This window comes from Podarcis liolepis (assembly GCF_965112155.1).
Source record: "Podarcis liolepis genome assembly, chromosome: 2".
NCBI lineage: Eukaryota > Metazoa > Chordata > Lepidosauria > Squamata > Lacertidae > Podarcis > Podarcis liolepis.
This window is the reverse complement of record NC_139555.1, coordinates 127,054,767-127,082,636: the sequence shown is the minus strand read 5'-3', so window position 1 is coordinate 127,082,636 and position 27,870 is coordinate 127,054,767. Positions and strand designations below refer to the sequence as shown.

Sequence of the window (27,870 nt, the reverse complement as noted above, 5' to 3'; positions counted from 1 at the left end):
GGAAAAAAGAAGAGGGGGAGGGAATCAAATTGACTCCAAGCCAAAGGCCAGACGGAACAACTGTCTTACAGGCCCTGTGGAAAGAAATCAGATCCTGCAGGGCCCTGGTCTCATGAGGCAGAGCATTCCACCAGGCGGAGCCAGAGTTGAAAAGGCCCTGGCTCTGATTGAGGCTAATCTGACTTCCTTAGGGCCCAGGACCACTAGGGTGTTGCTATTTATGGACCTTGAGGCTCTCCGTGGGGCATACCGGGAGAGGCGGTCCCATAGGTACGAGGGTCCTAGGCCGCAAAGGACTTTAAAGGTCAAAAGCAGCACCTTAAATCTGACCCTGTACTCCACCGGGAGCCAGTGCAGCTTGAAAAGCACTGGGTGAATATGCTCTCATGGCAAAGACCCCGTGAGGAGCCTTGCTGCAGCATTCTGCACCCGCTGGAGTTTCTGGGACAGCTTCAAGGGCAGCCCCACGTAGAGCGAATTACAGCAGTCAAGCCTGGAGGTGACCATCGCATGGATCACTGTGGCCAGGTCGGGGCGGGAAAGGTAAGGGACCAACTGCTTGATGCGGCGAAGGTGGAAAAATGTCGCCTTGGCTGTTGCTGTAACTTGCGCCTCCATGGAAAGGGAGGCGTCAAGGATTACACCCAAACTCTTAACGGAAGGCAATGGCACTAATTGGGCCCCCGCAAGAGAAGGGAGTTGGTCCCTCATCCCCATGCCATCCCGACCCAGCCACAGGACCTCTGTCTTTGAAGGATTTAGTTTCAATCGGCTCCCACGAAACCATCCGGCCACAGCTTCCAAGCATCTGGTCAGTGTGTCCGGGGCCCAGTCGGTGTGGAAGGAGAAAAACTTCTCTCTCTCTCTCCAGGCCAGCCATAGTTTTATAAATTTCTCTCAAATCCTTACTTATCATTTCTCTAACTAAAAAGTCCCTTTCTCCACAGGGGAGTCGCTCCAACCCCTTTAAAGTTTTGGTGCCTCTTTTCCCCCAACTCTAAATCCCAAATCTCTCTACTCCCCACCCTGACGTGGGTTCCCGGGGGAAGGGGACCCCTGCCTCTTCCCCACCCCGAGGCTGGAAAGGGGCCGCGCGCCGCGAGGGCGCCCTATAAATAGTCTGGGATATATATGTAATAGGAAGGAATGCCGCCCAGGCGCGCGTCAAAGGCGGTGGCCACCCACGCGCGTGTCCCCTGCCGGCACACGCGCGCGCCACGGTTCACACGTCCCATCGCAGCGCACTGCGGGCGAGGTGGCGTCTCCCCTCCACGTTCATCCAGTTTGTGGGGCCGAAGCCGAGGCAGGTCTTTCTGCTAAACTCATCTCTGCCCGTTGCCTGGAGAAGGAGGCTGTGATGTGTGTGTGTGTATATATATATATATATATTTAATAATTTGGGTTTAGGACTCGAACTTGGAGGGTCGCCTCTTTGGAATTCCAGCCCGGGCACGCGGAGCCTTGGCTGGCTCAGGATGCGTCTCCCACCCCAGCCTTGCCTGGTTTTGCTCCCACCGCCCCACAACACAACAAAGCTTGAGATCCCCATGTTCAATTTTTTTCCTGGGAAGGAATGTGCAAATAGCCTCTGGACCGCAGAATTAATTCCCCCCAAATGACTCCACCAGGCCTCGGCATCCTGAAAAAGGGAGCGCCCCTCCCCGCCGGCCTTGTCTGCTTTTAGAATCATAGAACTGTTGGAAGGGCCCCAAGGGTCATCTAGTCCAACCCCTGCAGTGCAAGACTTATAGCTTAAAAATTGAATTATGAAATGCACTCTCTCTTTGCTTCCCCCAGCAAGGCTGCACCCCCGATTTTCCCCCCGGGAACGAATCTGGAAGCAGATTCTAGACCCCAGACTTCCACCCCGCACTTGCTCCTTGCAAATGACTCCGCCAGGCCTTGGCTTCCTAAGAAAGGGGGCGGCGCCTCCCCTCAAAACACCCCCCCCTCAGCAGGTCGCGCCTGGAAAAAGTCGTTTTTTTCCGGCTGCAAATTCCAGTCGGCGAAATTGCGAACAGCTGGCCGTCCGACGCAGCTGGCGGGAGGGGGGGCGTGTTGTTGAGCAGGACACCTGGGTTCTGGCGGGTGGGAGGAGTATGCAAAATGACCAGTGCATTTTCATTGATTCATAAAATTGTAGAGTTGGAACTAGGGACCCCCAAGGGTCATCTAGCCCAACCCCCCCCCCCGCAGCGCAGGAATCTCAGCTTAAAGATAAAAGGAAATTTTGTGGGCCAGGTTTCTTTTTCGGGGAATTGCTATCCATAACAGAATCACGATCCTTGCTCAGGACTTAACAAAAAGAAAGAAAGAGAGTCTCTTGGCTTGATCCCAAATCCTTTTATTACCCAAAATTTCTGGCTGTTGCTTCTTGGAGACGGAGCAGGGAATTCCCCCCCCCCACTCAAATTCTTTCCTCTGAGAGCTCCTTCGAAGCTTAAAATCCAAGGCCTGCTAGGTTGGATCGGACCCCCCCCCCAAAGGCCTTCTCTGCCCTCTCGCAGGGGGTTGGACTAGATGACCCCGGCGCCCCTTCCAGCTTGAGGCGTCCATGATTCTATGAATCGGGCAGTTGCCTCCGAAGGCAGGAGAGGTTGGCTTCACACGGGCGCAGTCTCAGATGGACGAGGGACCTTCAGTTCTGGCCTCTGACCCATGGGGCAAGACCTACCAGGGATGGGCCGCTGGGCCTGGTGCTCCTGTGCGGATCGTGTGCTTGCTAATAAAAAGTTAACTCCGACTTGCACACTCCTGACAGCATCCCCAAAGAGCCGTAGCTGCCAACCAGTGGAGGCTATACTGAGTTCCCCGGAGCCATGATCTGACTCAGTGGAAAGCAGCTTCTGGCGTTCCTTGCAGATGCCAGGGCCATTTGGACAGCGATTTAAAATTCATCCTACTTTCCATGAACGGCTCAGGACTGCAATACCTCCAGGACCGCCTCTTCCCATATGAACCTACCCAAATCCTGAGATCATCTCCTCCTTCATGTGCCTTCTCAAGAGGTGCGGAGGGCGGCAACACGAGAACGGGGCCTTCTCTGCAGTGGCTCCCCGTCTGTGGAATGCTCTCCCCAGGGAAGTTCGTCTGGCGCCTTCATTATACAGCTTTAGGCGCCAGGCAAAAAGGTTCCTTTTTAACCAGGCCTTTGCTTGACCTGATCAACATCCCATACCCTTTGAAAATGTGGCTCTTCTTTGTAATGAAGAAAGGGGTGACTCTTCTATTGCTGGAGAATCATAGTCATGGCATCATATTCTTACAGAGTTGCAAGGGACCCCTAGGGGTCCTCTAGACCACCCCAGCAATGCAGGGATTGCAGCTAACAATCGAACATCTATACTGTATTCTGTTGGAAGCCATCAAGAGTGTCTTGGGCAACCCAGTCGGATGGGCGGGGTATAACTGTTATCTTCATCTTCATTTTTATCTTTATCATTACCAGTGCTTTTTTTCTTTAAAAATGTTTAGGGGTACTCTCATTTGGACTCCAGAAAACCACCCTTTTATCATTCAAATCGGGAAAAATAAAGACAGTAAATGCACAAAAGTACAAAGATTCACAAAATGTTTAGGGGTATGCGTACCCCAGCGTACCCCAAAAAAGCACTGGTTATTATTATTATTATTCCTGGTTTTCGTCCTGGAGATTCCCTAAATCTCCTAAGAGCCGTTCCAGCGCAACAGACTCCCTCGGCCACCTGCCAGGGATTCTTTGGCCCTGCATTCAGGGGGTTGGGCTGGAGGACCCGGGGGGACCCCTTCCAACTCTGCAAGGCTTTGATTCTCACAGGAGAGAGAGGAAGGTTTGCTCCGGGGAACCAGAGAGGCGTTTGCTGTCGTACCAGACAGGAGGAGGAGACGGCGGAGGAAGAGGAGAGCAGGTGACCCGCCGCTTGACACTTCCAAGTTTTCCCAGGCTTTGAGAAAGGAGCCAGCGGAATCCAGTCTTGCTGGAAAAACGCGCCTCCTTCGCCAGCCAAGCGCCTCCCCGGCCGGCTGTGGGGGTCGCGATGCAGCCCTAGTAAGAAGACGCCCCCCAAATCCCCGACATTCCCAAAATAGCGTGGATCGGGCTTGGGGAGGGGGCTGGTTTCTCCGTGAGCGCGCGGCGCGCGGGTTTGTGCTCCATCATAGCTGTCAACTTTCCCCTTTTCTTGCGTGGAATCCTATTCGGAATAAGGGGATTTCCCTTAAACAAAGGGAAACGTTGACGGCTATGCGCTCCCTGCGGGAATGTGGGTCATTTCTGGGAGTGGAATTTTGGCTGGCGGGAGAAGGTCGCGTCGCCTCGCGTCCCTTCGGCGCTCCTCTCCCCGCGCCTCTTTCCTAAGTTTTGCAAAATGGGAGCTGCGATTCCTGCATCGCAAGGGGGGGGGGGTCGGGGTCAGGATACGTGACCCCTGGGGGTCCCTTCCAACTTCTGCGTTTCTAGGATTCTCCCTGATCCCAGTAGCTCTTTCTTTCTCTCCCCGCGCATCCCAATGATATTTAATGGGACTTCCTCCGCTTCCCATTTTGGCAGCCAAATGATTTTTTTTAAAAAATAAAATTGTAGTGTAGTCAGGGGAGAGAAGCCCCTCCAGACTCAGGGTAACCCCCCCCCCCAGAAGCAGGGGCAGCCGGCTGGGGGGGAAGGGAGCCGCAGGAACGGGGGGGCAGGCAAATGGGGAGCCGTCCGTCCATCTCACCCTCTCTTTGGAAAGGGACCAGTTTGGGAAACTGTTGGTCCCCCTTCCCGGGGCCGGAAGGGAGAGCTGCGCAAAGACACCTGGGAGAATCACAGAAACGTAGGCTTGTGGGGCTGGAAGGGACCCTGAGGGTCGTCCAACCTGCTGCAGTGCTGGAATCACATCGATGGGGAAATCGTGGAAAGTATGACCACCCTTCCCCCCCAAGATATGGTTACCAGATTGTTTTCAATGAATCCGGGACACTTTTTTTTTGAAGCTGAGTAGCAACAGGGAGTCAGTAGTGGGGATGGAGAGGCAAAAGACCCTGGGCCCAAGCAGACATGAATATCCAGAGCCTTCCCCGATGATATGCCCCCTTCCCCCTTGGTTATGACAGATCGGGGGAGGCTCAGGAGTCGCGGGCAGGCGGGCAGGCAGGCGTTGCCCAGGATGGGCGCTCAGTGCATGGCTTCTCTGCCAGGCAAGCTGCAAAGCCCTTCTTTCACACCCTGTGAAACATAAATGCACAGAGTTGTTAAAAACTGGGCAACGGCTGGCCGGCCGCAACTCCCGAGCCTCCCCCGGGAAGGGGGCAGGAGATCTGTACCACCGGACGTCCCTGGTTCCCCTTTGGCAGTGGCAGCCTGGTAGCGCAGTTGGCTCTGGCTGGATTCAGGAGCTGTTCACTGCTTGCTGCCATGGCGCCCGCCATTTTTCCTCACCGGAAGTCGCCACATGATGTGTTGCGCACAGGACACATCATATGGGGACTTCTGGCGAGAAAAAATGGCAGGCGCCAAGGCAGTGAGCAGCTCCTGAAGCCAGCCAGAGCCAATTGCGCTACCAGGCTGGCCCCGGGCTGCTGAGGCTGCCGCTGTCATGTTTACCAGGGACAGATTTGCAAATCTGGGGACATTCCGGGGACGGCAATTGTCCGGGGACAGATTTGCAAATCCGGGGACTGTCCCCGGGAACCGGGGATGTCTGGTAACTCTACCCAAAGATGGCTGAGCATTTGCTGACCAGCTGCTCAGGAGGGGGTCAGGGACCTGGAAGGGAAACCAGGGGACAGGGCCAAAATAAAAAAATTCCTTCCAGTAGCACCTTAAAGACCAACTAAGTTAGTTCTTGGTATGAGCTTTCGTGTGCATGCACACTTCTTCAGATACACTGAAACAGAAGTTGCCAGATCCTTCTATATGAGTAATACCCCTCCCCACCTTCTCACTATATAGAAGGATCTGGCAACTTCTGTTTCAGTGTATCTGAAGAAGTGTGCATGCACACGAAAGCGCATACCAAGAACTAACTTAGTTGGTCTTTAAGGTGCTACTGGAAGGAATTTTTTTATTTTGACTATGGCAGACCAACACGGCTACCTATCTGCAAGGGGACAGGGCGTCATTGAATGCACTGCCTGAGGACTCTGCGCTGCAACATTTTGCTGCAGAACACCCCCTTTCCATATGTGCATATGTTCACACACACACCCATTGAAGCTCCATAGTTCTTCCTTCAAGTGGCCTTGCAGAGGGTGCAATGCGTCCTCCAGGCCTACAGGGCGCACTTTTTTACATTCTATGGTGGAGCACTGAGGTGATGAGGTCAGCTCAAGCTCTATTCAAAGCTACTCCATTGTTTGTGTTTCTGCATTGCAGGGGGTTGGACTAGATGACCATTGGGCTCCCTTCCAACAATTCACTGCTGTTGTTCTTTAGTCGTCTCTGACGCTTCGTGACCCCCTGGACCAGAACATGCCAGGCACTCCTGTATTCCACTGCCTCCCGCAGTTTGGTCAAACTCATGCTGGTAGCTTGAGTAGTGATATATGGAAGTGATGTATGGAAGTGAGAGCTGGACCATAAAGAAGGCTGATCGCCGAAGAATTGACGCTTTTGAATTATGGCGCTGGAGGAGACTCTTGAGAGTCCCATGGACCACAAAAAGATCAAACCGCCCCATTCAGAAGGAAATCAGCCCTGAGTGCTCACTGGAAGGACAGATCCTGAAGCTGAGGCTCCAAGACTTTGGCCACCTCATGGGAAGAGAAGACTCCCTGGAAAAGACCCTGATGTTGGGAAAGATGGAGGGCGCAAGGAGAAGGGCACTACATGGTTGGACAGTGTTCTCGAAGCTGCCAGCATGAGTCTAACCAAACTGCAGTGGAAGACAGAAGTGCCTGGCGTGCTCTGGTCCAGGGGGTCATGAAGAGTCGGACGTGACTAAATGACAAAACAACAACAACAAACGTGTGGGTATGTTGTTGTTTAGTCATTTAGTCGTGTGGGTATAGGGCGGTACAATTAATTAATTAAAGTAATCATCATCGTCATCATCTTATATTCCACTCTCTGCCACCAGACCTTCCATGTGTACTCAATTTCCAGGAACAGCCCCGGAGTTACAGACGCCATCCTGGTTTCTGATCTGATCCTGGAATGTCCCCCTTTGGACATCCCTGTTTTCCTTGGAGAAACGTTGGAGGGCATGTGTGTCAGGCAGTGCTTGGACACAGAGGAATGGTGGGGGGCACCAGCTGGGGAACCCCAAAGGGGAAGAAGGCTCAGAGCCCAGAGATTGGTGGTGGGATGAGGAGGGATGAGGGAGAAGACTGGGAAGAGGAGATGTAGGAAGCAGAAGAGGCGACAGGGCTTAGTGAGAGGGGAGAGTTGGTGGCAGAGAGCAGTCCAGACTCAGCAGCAGAAGCTGAAGATGGAGAGAAGGGAGGGAGACCAAGAGGCAGAGATGAGTCAGGCTGGGGAAAAGGCACGGGGGTCTCCCTCTCCTGCTGCAACAAGCTCCCCTACCCCCAGGGGTGCCCCCCCAAATATTTCAAGGAGGGGGCCGATCTGCCTCAATATTCTCCATTATTATTGTTGCTCTTGTTATTGTTTTTTTTAAGGATTTTCTTGGGTCACAATAGTACAAGCATCGCCCCGCCATTTCACATCACATGCATGTGCTGGACCCCCCCCCCAAAAAAAAGTTGGGCAGAACCTGGCACACCAGGAGAGGCGTGAAGAGAGCGGAGCTGTGACAAGTTTCATGCAACTCATTCAGATGGGCTGTGTACAAATAATTTATTATTATTACTATTATTATTATTATTATCAGTGGGTGGACTTTGTGTCCTTCTCAGCCTCTCGCCCACCTCACAGGGATGTTGTGTCGATGAAATGGGGGTGGCTGCGGAGAAGCGTGCAGGTAACCCACAACTCCCGGGCAGGGAAATTGATCCTAGAAATAGAGATGTTGGAAAGACGCCTCTTGAGGATTTCTTATCTGTGGTTCTGGGGGCTGGGCTAGATGACCGCTGGTGTGCCCAGTTCTATACAATTCCAGGATTCTATGTAGGGATAAGGATCATCCAGTCCGACTCCTGGATGCAAGTTTGAACAAGAACCGAAGAATAACGAAAAACAGCAAAATAGCTCTGTCAGCAGACCGCGAGGCTCTCAATCTCAGGTTCGCGGGTTCGAGACCCACCTTGGGCAAAAGATCCCTGCCTTGCAGGGGTTGGACTAGATGACCCCTCGGGGTCCCTTCCAACTCTACAATCCTGTGATTCTAACTGCTACTGAGGGGCCTGTGTGCAGTGCGGGAGGGGACGTTTGGCGAACGTTTCCTGACGCTGTAAAAAAATGGACTGTGCATATAACCTGCAAGGCCCCCCCCCCAGGACGGAGAGGTGGGGGGGCTCAAACAGGCGACGAGCAGAGAGGGATGGGGGGAGCCTCTTGTATGCCCTCTTCTCACCCCCCCCCGTCGCAGCAGGACGACCCCCACCCCGGGACAGGGATGCCAACTTGAATAAAATATTTGGGGGGGGGGACAGGACAGGTAAGACCCGCTCCCCTAATCGATCACATGACGTGATGCCTGCACACCTTTTGAAGGGCGATCCCCATTGTCTTTGGCCCCCTCCCGCCCCCTAAAATATTTTATTGGGAGTTGCCAAGACGAGATGGGGAGGTGGAGAGGCGAGGAGGTGTGGGGTGTCTATCCCACCCCACCCGCGAACCCTCGCTCTCTGCTGCACCCCCGTCTCTCTCAGCGGTCAGCTTCGAGCCCAGCCGCTCCCCCCAGCCACCCCACCCTCCCGTCCAGTTGGCACCCAAAGGCGTCGGCTCGGATTTCCCTCGGAACAATAACAAGTCTGGGGAAGCCATCAGGAGCTGGGGGGGGAGTCGGGGGGGGAGGCACACGCCGGGGGATGATGGCTTGGCCAGATGCGGGACGGGGAGCGCGGGGGGGGGGGCCGGGCGGGCACAAAACCGACGGCGGGCCAGTGCAGAGCTAAAGAGGCCCCCGGATCGCGCGCTGCGTCTTTGCGCGCAGATCTGCCGGCTCGACTCTGCTGCGGACGCCCCCCCCCGGCTGAAAGAACAGCCTTTGCCAAGCCGGCGCCCCCAGAAAGCTGGGGCTGTCGGAGGCAGTGGTGTTAGTGAGGAAAGTTCAGGATAGGGGTCACAGAAGAGGCGAAATATATTTCCAGGAAAGAAAAATAACAGCGCGTGGGAATGACAACAGTCGGCGGGTCGAGTTCTGGGCGGGGAGGGGGCACGTATTCATTTTATGTCACGTTGGAAGGGACCCCAAGAGTCATCTAGTCCAACCCCTTGCAATGCAGGGAGCCCAGAGAGGTTTATTAATTTATTGCGCTCACATTCCACCTCCCCCCCCCCGCAAGGAGCTTTAAGCAGCTCACATGCCTTTCTCTCCCCCAGCGTTTATTCCCCACAACAACAGCCCAGGGAGGCAGCAGAGGTTGCGAGGAAGGGAGCTGCGTGGCCGCGTGGGGATCTGAACCTGGGTCTCCCGGGTCCTAGTCCAGCACTCTAACCACTAGGCCCGCAGTGGCTTTGCCCCCCCCCCCACTTATCCTGTGCTGGGAATTGTAGTCCTCCGTCAGGTGGGCGGAGGCTGCCTTAGAGCAGATTTATAGCAAACTACGCTGCCTCTCATCTCTCGATTACAGTCTACTGTAGCCATAATAATAATAATAATAATAATAATAATAATAATAATAATAATAATTTTATTATTTATTATTATTATAATGTTTATTATTTATTTATTATTGTAAATAATAAATAACGCCTGTCACACAAGCAGGGCTTAATCCAGTGAAGGGTTTTACGTTCATTAGCTCACAGCAGTTTAAGAATTGCTTAATTGACGGCTCGACTAGATCCCAGAACATCTGTGCTGGGATTCAGACACACAGATCTGGGATCTTGGAGGAGGTCCCATTTAGACCTGGATCCAGCACTGGGATGATTGCACCCACCCTGCATGATATCATCATCATCATCATCATCTCTCAGCGACTTTCCATGCCATCAGCCAAGGTGCCCTTCTGGAATCTGGCGCCTCTGTCTGGGTTAGGAGTGAGGGGGGTGTGTCTCTTTTTGCAATCAGCCCCAGAAGGTGGCATTTTGAGGATGTTTTGATATTAGGATCCTGTGGGCTGGAGTTCCGCAGGATTGCACCTTCTCTACACAGCTCCCCCGCCCTTCTGTCGGGCATCTATGTGAAACCACTGGGCAGGGGTCTTCTGCAGTTTGGGGGTGCCCTGTCATCCACGCACAGATGACACACAGATGGATGGCCCCTGTCAGGGATGCTTCTGTTGCGACAGTTGAGGGCTGGACTAGATGACCCCTCGGGGTCCCATCCAATGCTCCCATTCTACAAGTCTGCATTGCCCACACAAGCAGGGGAGGTGGAGGATAAGCTGAACTGGTTCCTGACCTTGGCAAGGGACTGGATGAGGGCCAGGAAACCGGAGATCCTTCCAGACAAGACAGAGGCGATGTTGGCGGGGGGTTCATCTCTGTTGCTCGGCCAAAGGGAGGAAGGAGCTGGCTAGTGATCTGGGGGTGAGCTCTTGGGGCCTCAGCCCCTGTCTGGATATACTGGAAGAAGCAAAGGTCACTACCAACCTTTCTATATGCTTGTAAAACATGGACCACTTATAAACGCCATCTCCAACTCCTTGAAAGATTCCATCAACGGTGTCTCTGGAAAATCTTACACATCACTTACAAGACAGGCGAACTAAAATCAGTGTACTGGATGAAGCAAAGATCACCAGTGTGGAAGCAATGAATCTTCAACATCAACTTCGTTGGACTGGTCATGTTGTGTGGATGCCTGATGATCGTCTTCCAAAGCAACTACAGTGGTACCTTGGGTTACAGATGCTTCAGGTTACAGACTCCGCATACCCAGAAATAGTACCTTGAGTTAAGAACTTTGCTTCAGGATAAGAACAGAAATCGTGTGGCGGCAGCAGGAGGCCCCATTAGCAAAAGTGGTGCTTCAGGTTAAGAACAGTTTCGGGTTAAGAACGGACCTCCAGAACGAATTAGGTTCTTAACCCGAGGTACCACTGTACTCTATTCCGAACTTAAAAATGGAAAGCGTAATGCTGGTGGTCAACAAAAGAGGTTTAAAGACTCTCTCAAGGCAACTCTTTAAAAATGTAGTATAAACACCGACAAATGGGAAACACTGGCCTGCGAGCGCTCCAGTTGGAGAACAGCCTTCATCAAAGGTGTCATGGGCTTTGAAGACACTCGAACTCAGGACGCAAGGGGGAAACGTGCTAAGAGGAAGGCAAGCCTGGCAAACCCCCACCTTGATCAACTCTCGCCCGGAAACCAATGTCCTCACTGTGGAAGGACGTGGGGATCCAGAATTGGCCTCCGCAGTCACTCCCTGTGTTATGTACTGAGTTGAATAGGATCCAAACTGAAGCAGTCTGATTGGTCCTAGAACAATAGGATCCAAAATGCAGCAGTCTGATTGGTCCTAGAACAATAGGATTCAGAATGCAGCAGTCTGATTGGTCCTAGAACAATGCAGCAGTATGATTGGTTGGCAGGAACCACCCAATCCTGCTCCAGATAGAAGTGAATCCACAACCTGATTGGCCTACAGGAGAATCCCGTAATTAGCCAATCATGTGCAGCCCATTGTGTAAATAACGTATATAAAGCAGATACTTGAGGGGACTTTCATTCATTCATTCCTCCTCACCACTATGAGCTGAATAAAGAGCATGAAATCACTTTGCGACTGAGTATATTTCACCCTGTTAAGGCTGCGTTTGTGGAAGACAATCTTACTCGCCAGAGATAAAGAGAGGGGGATGTGGGTGACCTGCCTTCCACCTTCACGGTTCGACTGCTGCAATATTTGGAGATTCTTCCTGCTCCAAGGCCTCCCTGGGTTCTGCTTTGGCTTCTCCATTGAGAAAAAGGAAGCTTTTTGTTTCCAGAGAGCAGCCAGCAGTGCAGAGGCTGCCTCCCAGTAAATAAATACAGGCCATGCCAGCGAAGGAGTTTTTGGCAGCCGGCGGATTCGTCCTCAGGCCGGGTACCTTCAAAGCACGTCCGGAGCTCATGAAACCTTGCCTGGCTCTCGTGATGCTGAAACCCACCCACACCCCGTGAAGCTGAAAGGCCTTCTTCACGCAGCACAGCGTTAGCCTATGGAACCTGCTGCCACTAGAGAAGACTATGGATGGCTGCTAACCAAGGGGGCTGGGCTCTGGCTCCACAGGCCAGGGTAGCAATGCTTCTGGATCCCAGAAACTGCAGCAGGGCAGAGGGTCCTTGGGTTCGAATCCTGCTCGTGGGTTTCTCTTTTATATATATATAAAAAATAATCTTTATTCATTTAAATTACACACATATACAAAGAATTTACAATCTCGTACTACAAAAAGGAAATTAAAGAAAAAAGAATCAAGGGAAAAGAAAAGAATACAGAAAAAAGAAGAAAAAGCAGATTTACACGCATTAAAAAACACTTAATCTTCCTAATTAATACTTAGATAAACACTTAAATAAAAAAGACTTCTGACAAAAATAATATACCGTAAAACTCTGCGGGGAAAAACGACGACAGTGTAGACAGTACAATGAGAATGATTGGAAGACTCGTTTTTGTGGGTTTCTCATTGGGGGAGGGCATGTGGTCGGCCGCTGTGAGAACCCGATGGGCCACTGGCTTAATCCGGCAGAAATTTCTTGCGTTCTTATGTTGTGCACTGAATATCCTCCTTGGCTGGGTGAAAGACACAGAGAGAGAATGCAGGAAACTAACTTACTGTACAAAGGGCCACATGTACAGCTGTTGCTCCGCCCACTTTTGCCTCTGGCCCCGCCCACCACCACCGGCCCTTGAAAGGTTGCCTCGAAAGGACGGCGGCCCTCACGTGGAAAACAGCTTCTTACTGAACTCAGGCTACAAGGCCAGCCTTGTAGCCACTTACCTGGGAGCAAGCCCCATTGCACTCTGAAGGACACCTGCGGGTCCAGAGGACTGGAATAAATATTTGAACTATTTGAAAAGCAATTGTAATAAACAGATAATGCTAGTAGGATTGCAAGATGTTTTGTGAGGAGGTACTATGTGGAATATTGCAGAGAAGATTAGGAAGAGAATTGTTAGTTTGGGATAATTGAAAGTAATAAGGAAATTAAGGAATGTAGATTAAGTGATAAAAGACTGGAAAATATTCAGATGTGGTTGATGGACATCCAAAACATTGTATAAGAGAAGAAGAAATTATGTTATATGATTGTTGGGAATGATATGTAAATATAATAATAAATATATATATATATATAAACAACAACAAAGGGACACACTTCCAAGTAGGCATGGCTCGGATGGTGGCCGAAGGCTTATGCTGTTATCGATTCAGGTCCCAAATATCTGAGAGCCTTCTCCTTCCTGCCTGCAGACATCCTTGGGTACAGAGATGGGCAGAGCTGAGGTGGTGGTCCAGGGGGGAGGACCTTCTTGGTGGTGGCACCTGAGCGGTGTATCTCCCTGCCCATGGAGGTCCCTAGAATCGTAGGTCATAGAATTGTGGAGTTGGGACCCCCAAGGGTCATCCAGTCCAACCCCGTACCATGAAGGAATTGCAACTCAAGCATCCATGACAGATGACCATCCAACCTCTGCTTAAGAACATCCTAGGAAGGAGAATCCATTCAATGGTCGGACAGCTCTTACTGTCAGAAAGTTCTTCCTGATGTTTAGTCGGAATCTCCTTGAAGCCATGGGTTCGAGGAGAAAACAAGCACGCTCCCTCTTCCATGTGACAGCCTTTAAGATATTTGAAGATGGCTATGATGCTCCTCTCAGGCTCCTCTTTCCCAGGCTAAACATACCCAGCTCCTTCAACCGCTCCTCATAAGGTTTGGCTTCCAGACCCTTGATCATCTTGGTCGCCCTCCTCTGCACACCTTCCAGCTTGTCAACATCCTTCTTAAATTGTGGTGCCCATAATTGGACACAATAGTCCAGGTGTGCTCTGATCAAAGCGGAATAGAGTGGGAGAGCTGGACCATAAAGAAGGCTGATTGCCGAAGAATGGATGCTTTTGAATTCTGGTGCTGGAGGAGACTCTTGAGAGTCCCATGGACTGCAAGAAGATCAAACCTCTCCATTCTGAAGGAAATCAGCCCTGAGTGCTCACTGGAAGGACAGATCGTGAAGCTGAGACTCCAAGACTTTGGCCACCTCATGAGAAGAGAAGACTCCCTGGAAAAGACCCTGATGTTGGGAAAGATGGAGGGCACAAGGAGAAGGGGATGACAGAGGAGGAGATGGTTGGACAGTGTTCTCGAAGCTACAAACATGAGTCTGACCAAACTGCGGGAGGCAGTGGAAGACAGGAGGGCCTGGCGTGCTCTGGTCCAGGGGATCACGAAGAGTTGGACATGACTAAACGTCTAAACAACAAACTCACTTCCCTTGATCTGGACACTAGACTTCTCTCGATGCAGCCTAGAATCGCATTCGCTTTTTTTGTTGCTGCATCACCCAGTGGACTCATGTTCAGCTTGTGATCCACCAAGACCCCTGGATCCTTCTCACATGTGCTGCTAGTGAGCAAGTTGTCCCCCATCTTATATTTGTGCATCTGGTTATTCCTAAGTGCAGAATCTCACATTTCTTCCTGTTGAAATTCATTTCCTTAGCCTGGGCCCAGTTCTCCAATCCGTTACGGTCATTCTGGATTACAGAGGTGCATCCTGGCACCTTAATTGTGTAGCTTCCAGAAGATATGATGAAGACTGTGACTCTTTGGCCTGGCTGCTTTTGATTTCTGCAGTGTGTGTTCTAAAAACTCACCTTAATTTTACAATGGTGAATTGTTTCAAACTGTTTTAATTGTTGTGACCTGCCCTGGCACCAAAGGGTGAAGGGCAGGGAATGAATGAATGAGCGAGCGAGTGAATGAATGAATGAATGAATGAATGAAAATTTGTCTACTCTGGGGTTTGACTAGATGATCCTTTGGGTCCCCAGAAACTCTAGAATTCTGTTATTCCGTTTCATAAAATTTATGCTCACTGCTTGATTGGAAAGGAGAAAACAAACAACCCTAATAGCGGTTTATGGAAGAGAGGAAAGCAATAAGATTATCTGCTAGGGAAAATTAACAGCAACCATCCCTTAATTATTAAAATGGTAATTTTAAAACATGTTCTTAGTGGTCCTTTCCCTAAAACTAAGTGGCCACAACGGAGAAGGAGGTTTGTGTCCAGTGGCTGGTTCTGTAAGCTCACCTACAGCAGGAAGGATAAAATGGCAAGATAGTACAATAATAATCCTAATAATTGTAGAAAGCTTTAAAAGAATCAAAGAATTGGAGGGGACCACAGTGGTCATTTAGTCCAACTCCCTGCAGTGGAAGAATCTTGCACCCCAAGTAGGACTCGAACCCACCACCCTGAGACTGAGAGACCTGTGCTGTACCGACTAAGCTATATTGATTTGTGAAAGATATCCCACAGTGGTGTATTCACACCAGCTCTCTAAATCACCCAGTCAGTCTTGCCTAAGCAAAATAATCTTTTAAGCGGGTGCCAAAAAGAGCTCAGCGGAGGCGCCTGCCTGCCGGCTGTCAAGTGGCAAGGAGTTCCAAAGTACGTTGGTGCTGCCACCCTGAAATAAAGACCCGGTTCTCACAAATACGGAACGGGTCTTGCGTTGAAGGCCCCGCTCCGCCTTCATGCATGTGGATTTCGAGCAGGCAGCGCTTTGGCAGGGGCGGCGGAGTGGGGACCTCTGCCCCCAAATTCTGGGATGGCGGTGCCTCTACCTGGCAGCTCCGGGGAGGGCAGGCGTGTCTCTCCCTGGAGGTTTTTAAGCAGAGGTTGGATGCCTTATCTGAGATTACAAGGGATTGGGCGCACAACCTGCGGCGTCTTGCGCGGCGCGTGCAGCCGCCTGTCCGCTGCCTTTCCTCCTCCCTCCTCCTCCCTCTTTCCTCGCTGGCGTGTGCCCGGCGTCCGCCTGGCCGGGATCCACCTCCCAGCGCCAAACAAAGACCCCTTTTTCACGGCCCGGAGAGAGGAGATCGGAATGCCGATTGCTTCGGGCACACCTGAGATGCCAGCCCCCTTTCTGTTCCCATGCAGCCTCTTGGAGGGCCCCACATTTAGAGGGGGGAGGGTGTTGTTCCATGGGGAACCCCCTCTGTGGCACGCCGAGGGGGCAGCGAGACTGGGAGGATCGGGGACTGGACCGTGTGGGTTTGAGAGGTAGCGTGGTTCAGTGGTTAGAGCGCGTCAGGCACGATAGTGTGAATGAGGAGGAGGAGGCTGCGCGGAGCCTGTGAAAACTTTGTCCTTCGATGTTAAATCATATCCGCTTCACCTTTTCCCCGACCCTCCCCGCTTGGCTGAGCCGCGCAGGGTTGCCACCTTTCCCGACCGGCTCTGCTCCTGTGCCAGTTTGGCCAAAAGCAGGTAGATGAGCAGGAGCGGGATATTTGGACCGGACCAGCAAGCTCTCCTGAAAGCAGAGGAGTAGGGCCAGGGGAGAAAGTTGGCAACTTTAGAGCAGCGGGAAGGCTCTGCGTGGGGTGAGGTGGGGGCGGCAGGCAGCAGGCCAGTTTTGTAACCCCCCACATTTTCCGTCTCTTCCCTCCTGCAGCCGAACCGGTGGACGTCTTGAAAGTGTTGCAGCTGCAGAACCAGCCCGAGGGCGTCCGCAAGACCACGGGCCTCTGCCCCAAGAGGCGCTCAGGATCGGGGCCCGACGTGGCCTACCGGATATCAAGGCAGGCGCAGATCAGCGCCCCCACCCGGCAGCTTTTCCCAGGTACGCAAGCGAAGAGTGTGTGTGTTGTGGGGGCGAGTTCCCATCACTCCCCCTCAATTTTAGCCCAGGTTCACAGTGTTTGGATTCCAAGTTGTTTGGGTACCAAGGCATTTGAGAATCAAGGGACCACTGTACTTTAAATGTGCCAATGCTTCTCGTAGCTTAGACCCAGCCAGGTGGGCAGAGTATAAATAATAAAAGTTATTATTGTAATAAACAAAATCTGCCTTCATTCCCTTATGGGGGACACAAGAGCCCTTATAGAGTCCTTTTGTAGGTTCTTCATCCGTCGGAGAAAATAACAGAGGCCAACCAGGGAATATTGAGAAGCAAAGCAGCTAGTAAGCCTGATCTTTATTAGAGCTGTTGCAACAGGGTGCTCCCCTCAGAGGGAGGAGGACCCAGAACCCAGGGGGGGCCCACCCTTATATAGACATTTTAAATTCCCTGCCCTGGAGCTCAAGACCACCCCTCCATACATCATACCTACATCACAGAAAGGGGTGTAGCTCAAAACCACCCCCCAAATACATCATACCTACATCACAGAAAGGTGGTCTACAACAGAAATCTGAGTGCATTGTTTATTTCCTGTCTGGCAAGTTACCAGACAGTTAATGGTCACTTGATTGGATATCCTGGGGAACCTGGCCAGTCTTCTGTAATGTCTGCCCTTATATAGACATTTTATAGACATTTTATATATAGACATTTTACATATAGACATTTTATAGACATTTTATATATAGACATTTTACATATAGACATTTTATAGACATTTTATATATAGACATTTTACATATAGACATATATTTTATATATAGACATTTTAAATTCCCTGCCCTGGAGCTCAAGACCACCCCTCCATACATCATACCTACATCAAAGAAAGGCGGTCTAGAACAGAAATCTGAGTGCATTGTTTATCTCCTGTCTGGCAGGTTATCTGATGACGCCTTATCCGATTGCCTTTCCTGGTAGTCTGTCACCCTTTGAAATGGTGATTACTCAATTCCTGTAACAAGGAAGGCTTTTTTTCGCTTCCTTCCCTCCTTGCAGAGAAAACATTTGGTCAGTTTGGGAGTCAAAAAATGGTTTCAGGGCGGTCTTCCTGGGCTGCTCCAGACATGTGGTCCCCATATCTATGTACGTGGTTGCTTGGTACATTTATGAACATTTAGTATATAAGACCTTAATTTTTTAATTTCATTATGATGATGATGTGGGGAGCCTCCAAAACCATCCCTTTTGTGGGGTTTGCTGGGTGTTGCAGAGCCCTCCTTAAACCCTCCTCTCTCTCTCCCCCCCCCCCAGGTAAATTCCCAGAGGATTTCTCCATCATGGCTCTGGTGAAGCCCAAATCCGGACTCCAGGCGTTCCTGCTCTCCATCTACAACCAGCATGGCACCCAGCAACTGGGCGTGGAGCTGGGCCGCTCCCCCGTCTTCCTCTATGAGGACCAGAGTGGGCGCCCAGCCCCAGAGGACTACCCCATCTTCCGAGGGGTCAACCTGGCTGACGGCAAGTGAGTGCCCTCCCCTCCCGGCTTCCTTCTCTGCCCCCTCCATCGCCCCACGGCAGGGGGAAGGCCTGTGCTTTGTCACGATCCCTGGTGCGATTCCCGCATGGCCCGGGGTTGGGCTGGATGACCCTTAAGGGGCCCTCTCCAACTCTGCCATTCCACGACCCTTTGATATTATGATTAACACAGACAACGCACGACAATTACAGAATATAAAAATAAAAAATGAAACAAACATTCAGAGAATCGTCTCCAAATACACCAAGAGAATTCGCCAAAGTGTGTATGAGAAAACCACCACAATTCTAACAAACACCAAATATAATGCGTAGTAACATCCACAGCCTGGGTTGTTGGCCACAAATAAATATATATACTGTATCAGCATCAACTATGGTCTACAGGAGTTTATTCAAAAGCAAGAGGAGGGGGAAAGAAAAATAATAATTAAGATTTGTGCTTTATACAAACCTTTGGCCTCTTGCTCAACCTGTAATTTCTGCGTCAGTTTTTCCAACAATGTTTTCTGCCAGACTGCCCTATGCCTCTGATCTGGAGTCAATCACTGCAATGATTTCCCTGTCCTGGCAATGGTCGTTCTTGCCCCCCGCGGTTAACGGATGTGTTACAAGTTCTTTATTTCTAATTCACGAAATATCCTGACGTGTTTGCAAGAAACCGATCTTTGGAGACCTACACATTGCGACTCTCTGCCCGTCGACATCGAGCAGGTGCCTTTGCTGGACTCTTGTCGGCCCCTGCTAAAAACGGATTTGTTTGTGGGGAATCGTAGCGTAGGAAAGAACCTCAAGGATCATCTAGTCCAACCCTCCCTGAAAGAGCTGCTGCCAGTCTGTGTAAACAATACTGATCCAGAGGAGCTCACAGTCTGACTCCACGGGAAGCGTCTTTCTGTGTTTCTAGGTAGACCAATGTTGGCAGGTGTTCTAATCTGGTTTTAGTTCATCAGTTGACTCAAATTATTTTTTGAAGGTTCAATATAGTTGTTCATTCTTAGCTGTGTTTTCCTCCATCGCTCCATCGCTCTGTTCTTCATGTAAACAGTTTTTTTCATCTTCTCTTTACCACCAAGCGGTATACGCCGCATTTTTCGCTCCATAAGACGCACCTGACCATAAGACGCACCTAGTTTTTAGAGCAGGAAAACAAGAAAAAAAAATATTTTGAATGAAACTGTGGATGTATGATTTGTGTAGTTCATGCTATGGCCACAGACATGTGATCTGATGGTGAGTTAGGGTAGTCCAATGCAAAAATCCTGAGGATCCATGTGGATCCATGCTTTGTAACCACATTTTTGCACCATTGCAGCCCCTGCCAACAGTGGGTGCGTGATTTTTTTGGTGCAGGCTGTAGCCATGGAAATGCTATGTGATCTGATGGTGAATTTGGGGTGAACCAATGCAAAGATCCTGAGGATCTATGGGCTTTTACCTCCCCCCTCCCAGGCAGCCTCCGCTAGCGTCCCTTATCTCTCTCGCGATCCCACTGATCAGCTGCTTCCTTTCAACACTCCCTTCCCTCTTGTTTGCCTTAGTGTCTTTTCCTTAGCTGGAGCAGTTTTTTGCTCCTCCTTTTCTTCTAATTTCTCTCCTCATTGATTTAGTCTTCCTGTTTCGCCTCTTTGCAAGTTTGCTGTCTTTACCTCCCCCCTCCCAGGCAGCCTCTAGCGTCCCTTATCTCTCTCCCCGATCCGCAAATGATCAGCGGCTTTGTTTCAACACCCACTTCCCTCTTTCAAAAAAAAAAGAAGAAGCATGAACTGCTTTTTGCCCCTGGGCAATTCGGCTCCAGGGACCACGCATTCGCCCCATAAGACACACAGACATTTCCCCTTACATCATAGGAAGAAAAAAGTGCCTCTTATGCAGCGAAAAATGCAGTAAATTCTGAGAAATACAAGGTAAAATAAATTCGTAGGCCCCACTCGGCACCTTCGAACCGTAGCCCAGGCAGGAGATTCACCCTGGGAGTTGTAGTAATGGAGGCTCACGTCTAATTCTCTGTCGGTCAGACTTTATTCCATGATGTGTGGTTGGTGCCTGTCTTGAGAGGCAAAGGCGTGCACCTCCATACTACAACTCCCAGGGTGAATCTCCCGCCCGAGCCACGGGAGACTCCACGCTGGAATTGTGTAGCGCTTGCTCCCGAGCCTTGTTTTCTCCCGGAAATATCCCGCGAGGCAGCAGAGATTTAGGACCAGAGTTTTCCTTCTCCTAGATGGGCACCTTTCCTCCACAACCTGTGCAGAAACCGCCTTCTTGACCGTTGGAGCTGCTCATGGCCTCATCATAATTTAATAATAATTTCATTATGTGTACCCCGTCCATCGGACTGGGTTTCCCCAGCCACTCTGGGCAGATTCCAGCGCACACAAAAACATAATAGAACACCTAATGGTTCTTATTAGCCTGAGTAGCACCGAGTTAAAAAACAAAAGAGGAATGCAAATGGGTAAAATTGATGGTAATTGCAGCCAGACAGGTTATAATGAGTGATTGGAAAAATGCAGAAGAGCAAGGGAAAAAAACTGAAAAATATTATAATTTTAGAATACCTAACTGTGAAGATACATAGAATGAAAGGGTTTAAGGTCAGTGAGAAAGAGGAGGATTGGTTTGAGAAGATATTGAACTATTTGAGTAGGTTTGAACAATTAGGGGCAATTAAAATGTTAAAAGTTAAATAAACCTTGTGAAAGGCGGAGTGTTAAGGTATATAGAAGTGTACATATAATTAATCTGAATATGTTATTATTGAATATGTATATTATTGAATATTGTATACTCAATATATCAGTTGCCTGGGGGGTTTCACTGTTTGTGTTTGGGTGGTTGGTAAAAAATAAAATATTTTTTAAAAACCATAATAAAACACATGTTAATGTTAATAAAACATTAAAATCTCCCGTCTACAGGGCTGCCTAAGTTCAGGTGTCTCCTAAAGGTGTGTAGTTACCAGTGGCGTAGCGTGGGTTGTCAGCACCCGGGGCAAGGCAAGTAATTTGTGCCCCCTAACCCGTGGATTTGCGCCCCCTAACCCGTGGATTTGCGCACCCTAACCCTAACCCCCAGATGTTGCGCCCGGTGCAGCCGGCCCCCCCTGCACCCCCCACGCTACGCCACTGGTAGTTACTTATCTTCTTGACATCTGATGGGAGGATTTCCAATAATAATAATAATAATAATGATAATGATAATGATAATGATAATGATAATGATAATGATAATGATGGTGATGGTGATAATTTTATTATTTTTTCACCCTCCCATTCTGCCAGCGGTGCATTAAAGTCGAGGGAGTTCCAAACTGTAGGTGGCGCCGCGCTGAATATCGGCCCTTCTTATCCACGTGGAAGTGGCATTATTACTCCAACTTTATGCAGTTCCGTGACTCTGCGATTCCCCCCCCCCTTATCCAGGTGGCACCGTGTGGCTCTGAGCGTCAGCAAGAAGCAGGTGACTTTGATCCTGGACTGCAAGAAGAAAGTGACCCGCCCTCTGCCTCGCGGCAACCAGCCGGCCATCGACACGCGCGGCATCACCGTCTTTGGAACCCGCATCCTGGACGAGGAGGTCTTCGAGGTGGGCGCCTTCTCCGCTCTCTCCCGCTGCTACTTCGGCCTGCGGGGGCCGGGCTCTTCAACCTCTTCCTTTGGCTTCCTCCCCGCAGGGAGACATCCAGCAGCTGCTCATCTCCTCCAGCCCCCAAGCAGCCTACGACTTCTGCGAAGACTTCAGCCCCGACTGCGACGTGAAGGCCGCCCAGAAGCCCCAGGCGCAGGAGGCCCAGAGGAACCCCAGCAAACCCGAGGTGAGGGGCACGGAGGAGCCGGGGTTCAGGAAAGGGGGCCACGCCCCACCTCCCCTCCCACCTCCTCAGCATCCTTGCTGGGCAGCGGGAGTTGGGGAAAGGTTGTTTCCTTCTGGGAGGAGGAAGCCAGGAGGCGGTTCTGTGTTCGAAACACAGTCTGAACCTTCGCCTGCCCTCCTGGGAGGGGGGTTGTTGTTGAGGGCAGACAGGTGGGGAAGTGGCCACGTGCTTCTAACCAATCCCAAAGGCATAGCTGTCAACTTTTCCCTTTTCTTGCGAGGAATCCTATTCAGAATGAGGGAATTTCCCTTAAAAAAAGGAAACGTTGACAGCTATGCCCAAAGGACCCCGGTTCAAGATTGGGCCTTCGGAGAGACCCCCGCCTGACCTCTCCAGACGAGGGTCCAACTCTGTACAGAACAGCTTCCTAGGACGCTAAATCTGCCCGGACTGTGCCAGGAGAGGGAAAGGAAAGTATTTTGCAGGCAGCAGTGACGCAAAGGAAACACCTTTTCCACGTGCCAGATTCTTAAGGTCAACCAGAGCGAAAATCCGCCTCACATCTTCCTTCTTCGGGGAATTTTCCACCTTCGTTCTGACTCAGGGCGTTTCGTTGGTTCCTTGTGTTTTTTCGGAGCAAGGCCAGGCTCCCCTTTTGAGCAGCCCAAAGATGGAATCGCGGAGTCGGAAGGGACCCTCTGCGGTCATCTAGCCCAACCCGCTTCAATGCAGGAAGCGCAGCTGAAGGCTATGGGGTGTTTAAGTGTCCTCGCTGGCACTGCGATTTCGCCTCCTGGCAGTTCCTAACTCTTGAGCTGTGATCCCTTCATTGAAGGGCTGGACACTTAGGGTCCCTTCCAAAACTGCAATTCTATGAACTTTTTGGAACATTTCAGGTGGTGCGGCTGCCATTTGATCAAAGAAATCTTATTCCATTAGCCACCTGCTGCATTTTAACTGAGTGATTAAATCTGCATATGCACAGTGAAAAATAATCCCTCGTCCCCCCCCCCCTTGGTGAAAGAGGCTCCAGTTTCTACCACCTGCATTTTTAAGCAGCTTGGTTAATCCAGCCAAAGGTTTTTAAGTTGATCAATTTAACCAAGTACCTGACAGATCAGCTTTGCAGCCCTGGTGAATTATCAGTCAGTAAGCAGGCAAAAACTGGATTCCCTCTCAAATTGGTTTTTTCCTTTTCGTGGTTTCTTAGGATTAACTTTCCCTCCCATATTTGCTTTTTTTGGGGGGTGGGGATGATCAGTGCCACTGAATCTGCAGGAAAAAGCCCCCCTCCCTTTGCTGGTGTTTCAAAAGTCTGGGATGCAGGAAACCACTTCCCACTTCCCCAATCCAGTATTTTTTGGAGTTAAAAAAGAGAGGATAGTGTCTTCAGGGGGTTCAAAGCCCCCCAATATTGCACCCCTCATTTCTAGGAGCACCCTGCACCCATCTGCGGGAACGGTTCTCAACCGCTGGGGGGGTTTGGCCTTCTGCCCCCCCCCCCGGGACTGGCGAATCTCTGCAGCCGTTTATGGTTTTTTTGTTCTGTTTTTGAAGAAACCGCTTCTCTTGCTCTCCCTCAGTACTTTGGTGAGGACCTGCAGGACTATGACGCCTACCCCTACTATTACGGGCCTAGCGAGGGCGGATTGGGCCCTCTCTCCTCCGCGCCTCTGGGGGGAGCCAGTGAGCAGGTAAAGGGAGCGGTGCTGTGGTGCTCCTCCCCAGAAACGTCCGTCCGTCCGTCCTCGTACCCGAGTCTTGTCCTTGTCATGTGGTTGTGGAATAGTCCACCTGTCTGTCTCGTCCACCTGTCCATCAGTCCATCCATCCATCCATCCATCCATCCATCCATCCATCCATCCATTTATCAATGTCTATGCATTACCTTGCCTTTAATTTAGCAACTTGGGGGGCAACCCCGCCCTCCCCGCTAGTTTCTTCCAGAGATGAACAGCCAAGGAGAGACTAGAGTCTGGGGAGTTATCCAGGCAGATTGGGAGAGTGTGGGTTGGGAAATAGCCATTGCTGGAGAGTGGCAGGATCATGACCATCCTTGGGTAGATAATAGCTGAGTTGCAGGCAAACCTTATTATTATTATTATTATTTTAAATGCCGCAATGAATGGTGGAGTTCACTCGCGGTTGCGCTGCATCATATCCCACGTAGTCCATTGGAAACGTCAGAGCCCATGGTGCAGTGCGGCTGTGGCTGAAACCCGAACATGCGGGAGTATCTGGGGCAATGCGGAATCAGTGGGCTAGTTGGAATGAGGAAACCACAATCTTACGGGCGGGTTTTGTGCAGAAATCTGTGGAGCTCTAGGCTGTGGACTGAATTCATTCGGAACCAAAATAAATAAATTGTAATAAGAAATATCCAATTTGGCCACCAGAAGCAGCTCAGAAGTTTTTTTATCCTGTGTTCGGTTAAGCCGTGTTGCTGTGTTTTCCAAACCCAGGGGGGAAACCCCGCTTCACCTTGGGGGCAACTATGCTTAGTGCAGAGAAGGCAGCTTCAAACCACAGTTTACTAAGCTCTTCTGCTGACGGTGGTTGGGATTGACCACGGTTTAGGGTTTGGCCACAATGTTCCTCATTTGCTTTTGCTTCCTGCTCCTCCCCTCTTCCTCCTCCATCGCCATCTTCATCACCCCGCCCTCTGTTGTCGTTTGTCCTCGCCGTCCTCCTCGCCGCTGCCAGAAACCGGCCAAGGGGAAGCCCCCCGCCAAGCCCAAACCGAAGCCGAAGCAGCCCCAGAAACGCCAGCTCGCCAGCACGGCGCCCGCCTACACCGCCAAGACCGGCCCCAAGACCGGCTCCAAGTACCCCGGCAACGGGAAGTCCGGTGGGAAGGCCAGCAGCGCCAAGGCGACCACGAAAAAACCCCCGGGCAAATCGGGGGGCCAGGCCCACGCTGGCGCCGTCGGAGCCCGGAAGCCGGGGAACGGCTACCAGCAGGTAGAGCCACAGGGGAGGGGGTGCAGGGTGCCACCTGGCCCCCCAACCCTGGGATCCGGGCAAAGCTGGCTGCTCTGGCCCCCTAAAACCACCCCACTGCCCTCTCGGCTGCCTGTGTGTGTGTCTGTCTGCGTCTCCCCACCTCCACGTGTCTCTGTGTTAACCGTACCACGTCCTGCATGCTGGGCCGTTGGGGGGGCGCAAGAGAAAGGGCCCCCGAAACTTCGGAAGGGCTCCCCACCCTCTCTTGGGAGGGGCGGCTGGATTGAGATTTGACTTTCCCTCAACCTCCAGGGAAACGAGAACCCACATCTGTGCCAGGGGCCCTATCCTAAGTTCAGACTTCTCTTGCGCTTTTCCTTTCCCCCAAATGGACACCTGCCCCACCCCAATTGCTGGCATCCTTGTCCGGCTTGCAGGTGGCGGGGGGGGGGGGTGAGATTCTGCTCCCCGAGATCCATTTGTCTCCCCGAGGGAAAATGATCCGGGATAAGGAGGAACGCTCCTTGCAGAATTGCTGAGTTTGGGATGGGACCCCACAGGGTCATCCAGACCAACCCACGGCCATCTCCTCCTTCTCCTTCCTCCTGGGACTCGAGAGGAGAAGTTTGAATGAACTAACCATGTCTGCATATTTTTTTTCTCTCCCTTCTTTTCCCTGTCTGGCCTGTTTCCTTTTTCGATCCTCTCCCTCTCCCACTCGTCCGTTCGCCCCACAATGTGACGGCCGTGTCTCCCCCTCTCTTGGGCATCTTCTCTGCCCCTCCATCAACACATTCTTCCTTTCCTTCCTTAACACGCCCACTCTGCTCCTCCTCCTTCCGTACATACCCAACTCCACACACTGCGTTGCTTTCCTCTTCCCCTCCCCGGCTCGTGACTCTTTCCTCCGCTGCCACCACTCTGCTGCACCCCCTCTCAAGGACGTGGGCCTGCTCCCCACAGAGGAGCCCTGGGGGGCCCATGAGTACCTTGACTACACCTTGCCTCCTGAGGCGGAAGAGACCTATTGGGAAGAGGCCCCCACACAGCAGGCATCCCTACCTGTTGCCTCGTCGCCACGGGGAGAGGTAAATGCGCCTCTAGCACCCGCGTCCTGGCGGGCCAACCTGAGATGGAAGGGCGTTCGCTCCCTGGTTGGGTGGGCCGTGCAGGATCCACAAGAGAGGAGCCAGGACTCCTGGGTTCTGTGGGAAGGAGAGCCCCAGTGGGCTTGAGGCCCCGGACTCCTGGGTTCTCAGGAAGAGCAGGGCGGATTGGACGGCGAAGGGAAGAGCCCTCGGATCTCAGGGGCTTTGAGTGCAGGTAGGGCAGGGAAGACCCCCTGGGCCTGAAATTATGGAAAGGCATGATGGGAGTTGTAGTCCCAAGGCAATGCTGGACCCCTGCCCGTAGCTCCCTCTGCCCCCTTGCTGCTCTCTGGCAGGCTGGTGGGGCAGGAGACCCCCCCCCAAGAATGACACCTGGTTGGGTGGGCAGCAGCCCCGTTTGCCCCCCCCTAACGTATCCATGGGTTCCCACCCTGCCCGGGGGCCAGGAGGAAGCGCCCAGCCCACGTCCCGCCGAGGAAGAGGTGTTCACCGAAGAGGAGGTCCCCGGCGTGGGGCTGGAGTACGAGTACGCCTATAGGAGCTATGGCGAGGGGGCCGAGCCGTCGGAGCTGGGGCCTGTGCTCTCGGCTGAGACCCCCCACGGCGGAGGCGTAAGTGGGGTGCTGCCCCCTCCCTGGAGGCCCTCTGGCGTTCTTTGCCACGCCTTCCTGTCCTGTTGGGTCTACTTCCTGTTGGTCGTGCTTGTCTGTGACGTCACTTCCTCTTGCCTGGGGTTGGCTTATGGAATGGTTTCAGCCTTGTCCTCTTGCTCTTGTTTTGGTGTTTTATCCGCAACCCGTTTCTGTTTCCTCCTCTTTCGGTTCTCCGCCACGACACTCCTTCTTTCCCAACAGCTTTGGTTTGCGGTTCCTGACGAGCATGTGGCTGTGGATTCGGTTTGCTGATGTCACTTCCTGTTTGAGGATACCCATTTCCTGCTGCCTGCGCACCCCTTCCTGTTTTGAAGTCACCTCTTCCTCCTGCCTTTGCCACCATTCACCACCGGGTGGCGGTAGCACTTCCTGTTCCGTTTGCAACCCTTCTCACTTCCTATGACCCTCCTCTTTGTCTGATGACATCATTTCCAGCTATTGCCAGGTGCTGGATGATTTGTCATGCTGCCTGTTTGGGTTGTTTGCCGTTTTCTGCTGCACTCTTTTCTGAAGTTGCTCTTTAGTTATTATTTCAAGCTGTCCAGCCATGTGTGCAACTCACTTCCTGTGATGCCATTTCTCTGTGTGGCGATGTCATTTCCTGTGATGTCATTTCCTTCCTTGTTGACGTGTCCTGCAACACAGTCTACATAGAAATGGGCTGCCATCTTTTCCTTGGTCGCGGCTGCGGCAATGGCAGGAGGGAAGCTTCCTCCCTGTTCTGTGATGTCATCACGTGCCCTATGATGTCATCGCACTGCAGGGCCATTTCTGCAGACGGTCTCCCCTTCCCTGGCATGGTGCAAGCGCTGGAACTCAGTTACCAGTTTGGGGGGAGGGCCAGAAGCCCCCAAATGGGGCACGGTAACTGTCAGTCCACGCTGCCATCTTGGAAGGCAGCCCCTTCCCCTTCTTCCCCACACCTTGGCCCCAAACCTCACACCCCTTTTGACCTCCGAATCTTCATGTGTAGAATTTTGTGGGAAGAGTTGTGGGAT

The 27,870-nt window shown here is 51.6% G+C and overlaps 1 protein-coding gene across 1 annotated transcript in view; it reads left to right on the top strand.

Moving 5' to 3' along the window:
• COL11A2 (collagen type XI alpha 2 chain) overlaps positions 1 to 27,870 on the top strand; it is a 99,650-nt gene that overhangs the window by 6,163 nt on the left and 65,617 nt on the right. The window contains exons 2-8 of the mRNA XM_083491036.1: positions 16,644 to 16,811; positions 18,126 to 18,336; positions 21,776 to 21,938; positions 22,027 to 22,167; positions 24,871 to 25,128; positions 26,052 to 26,198; positions 26,666 to 26,830. Of these exons, the coding sequence (XP_083347162.1) occupies positions 16,644 to 16,811; positions 18,126 to 18,336; positions 21,776 to 21,938; positions 22,027 to 22,167; positions 24,871 to 25,128; positions 26,052 to 26,198; positions 26,666 to 26,830 (1,253 nt within the window). The remainder of the gene's footprint in view (positions 1 to 16,643; positions 16,812 to 18,125; positions 18,337 to 21,775; positions 21,939 to 22,026; positions 22,168 to 24,870; positions 25,129 to 26,051; positions 26,199 to 26,665; positions 26,831 to 27,870) is intronic.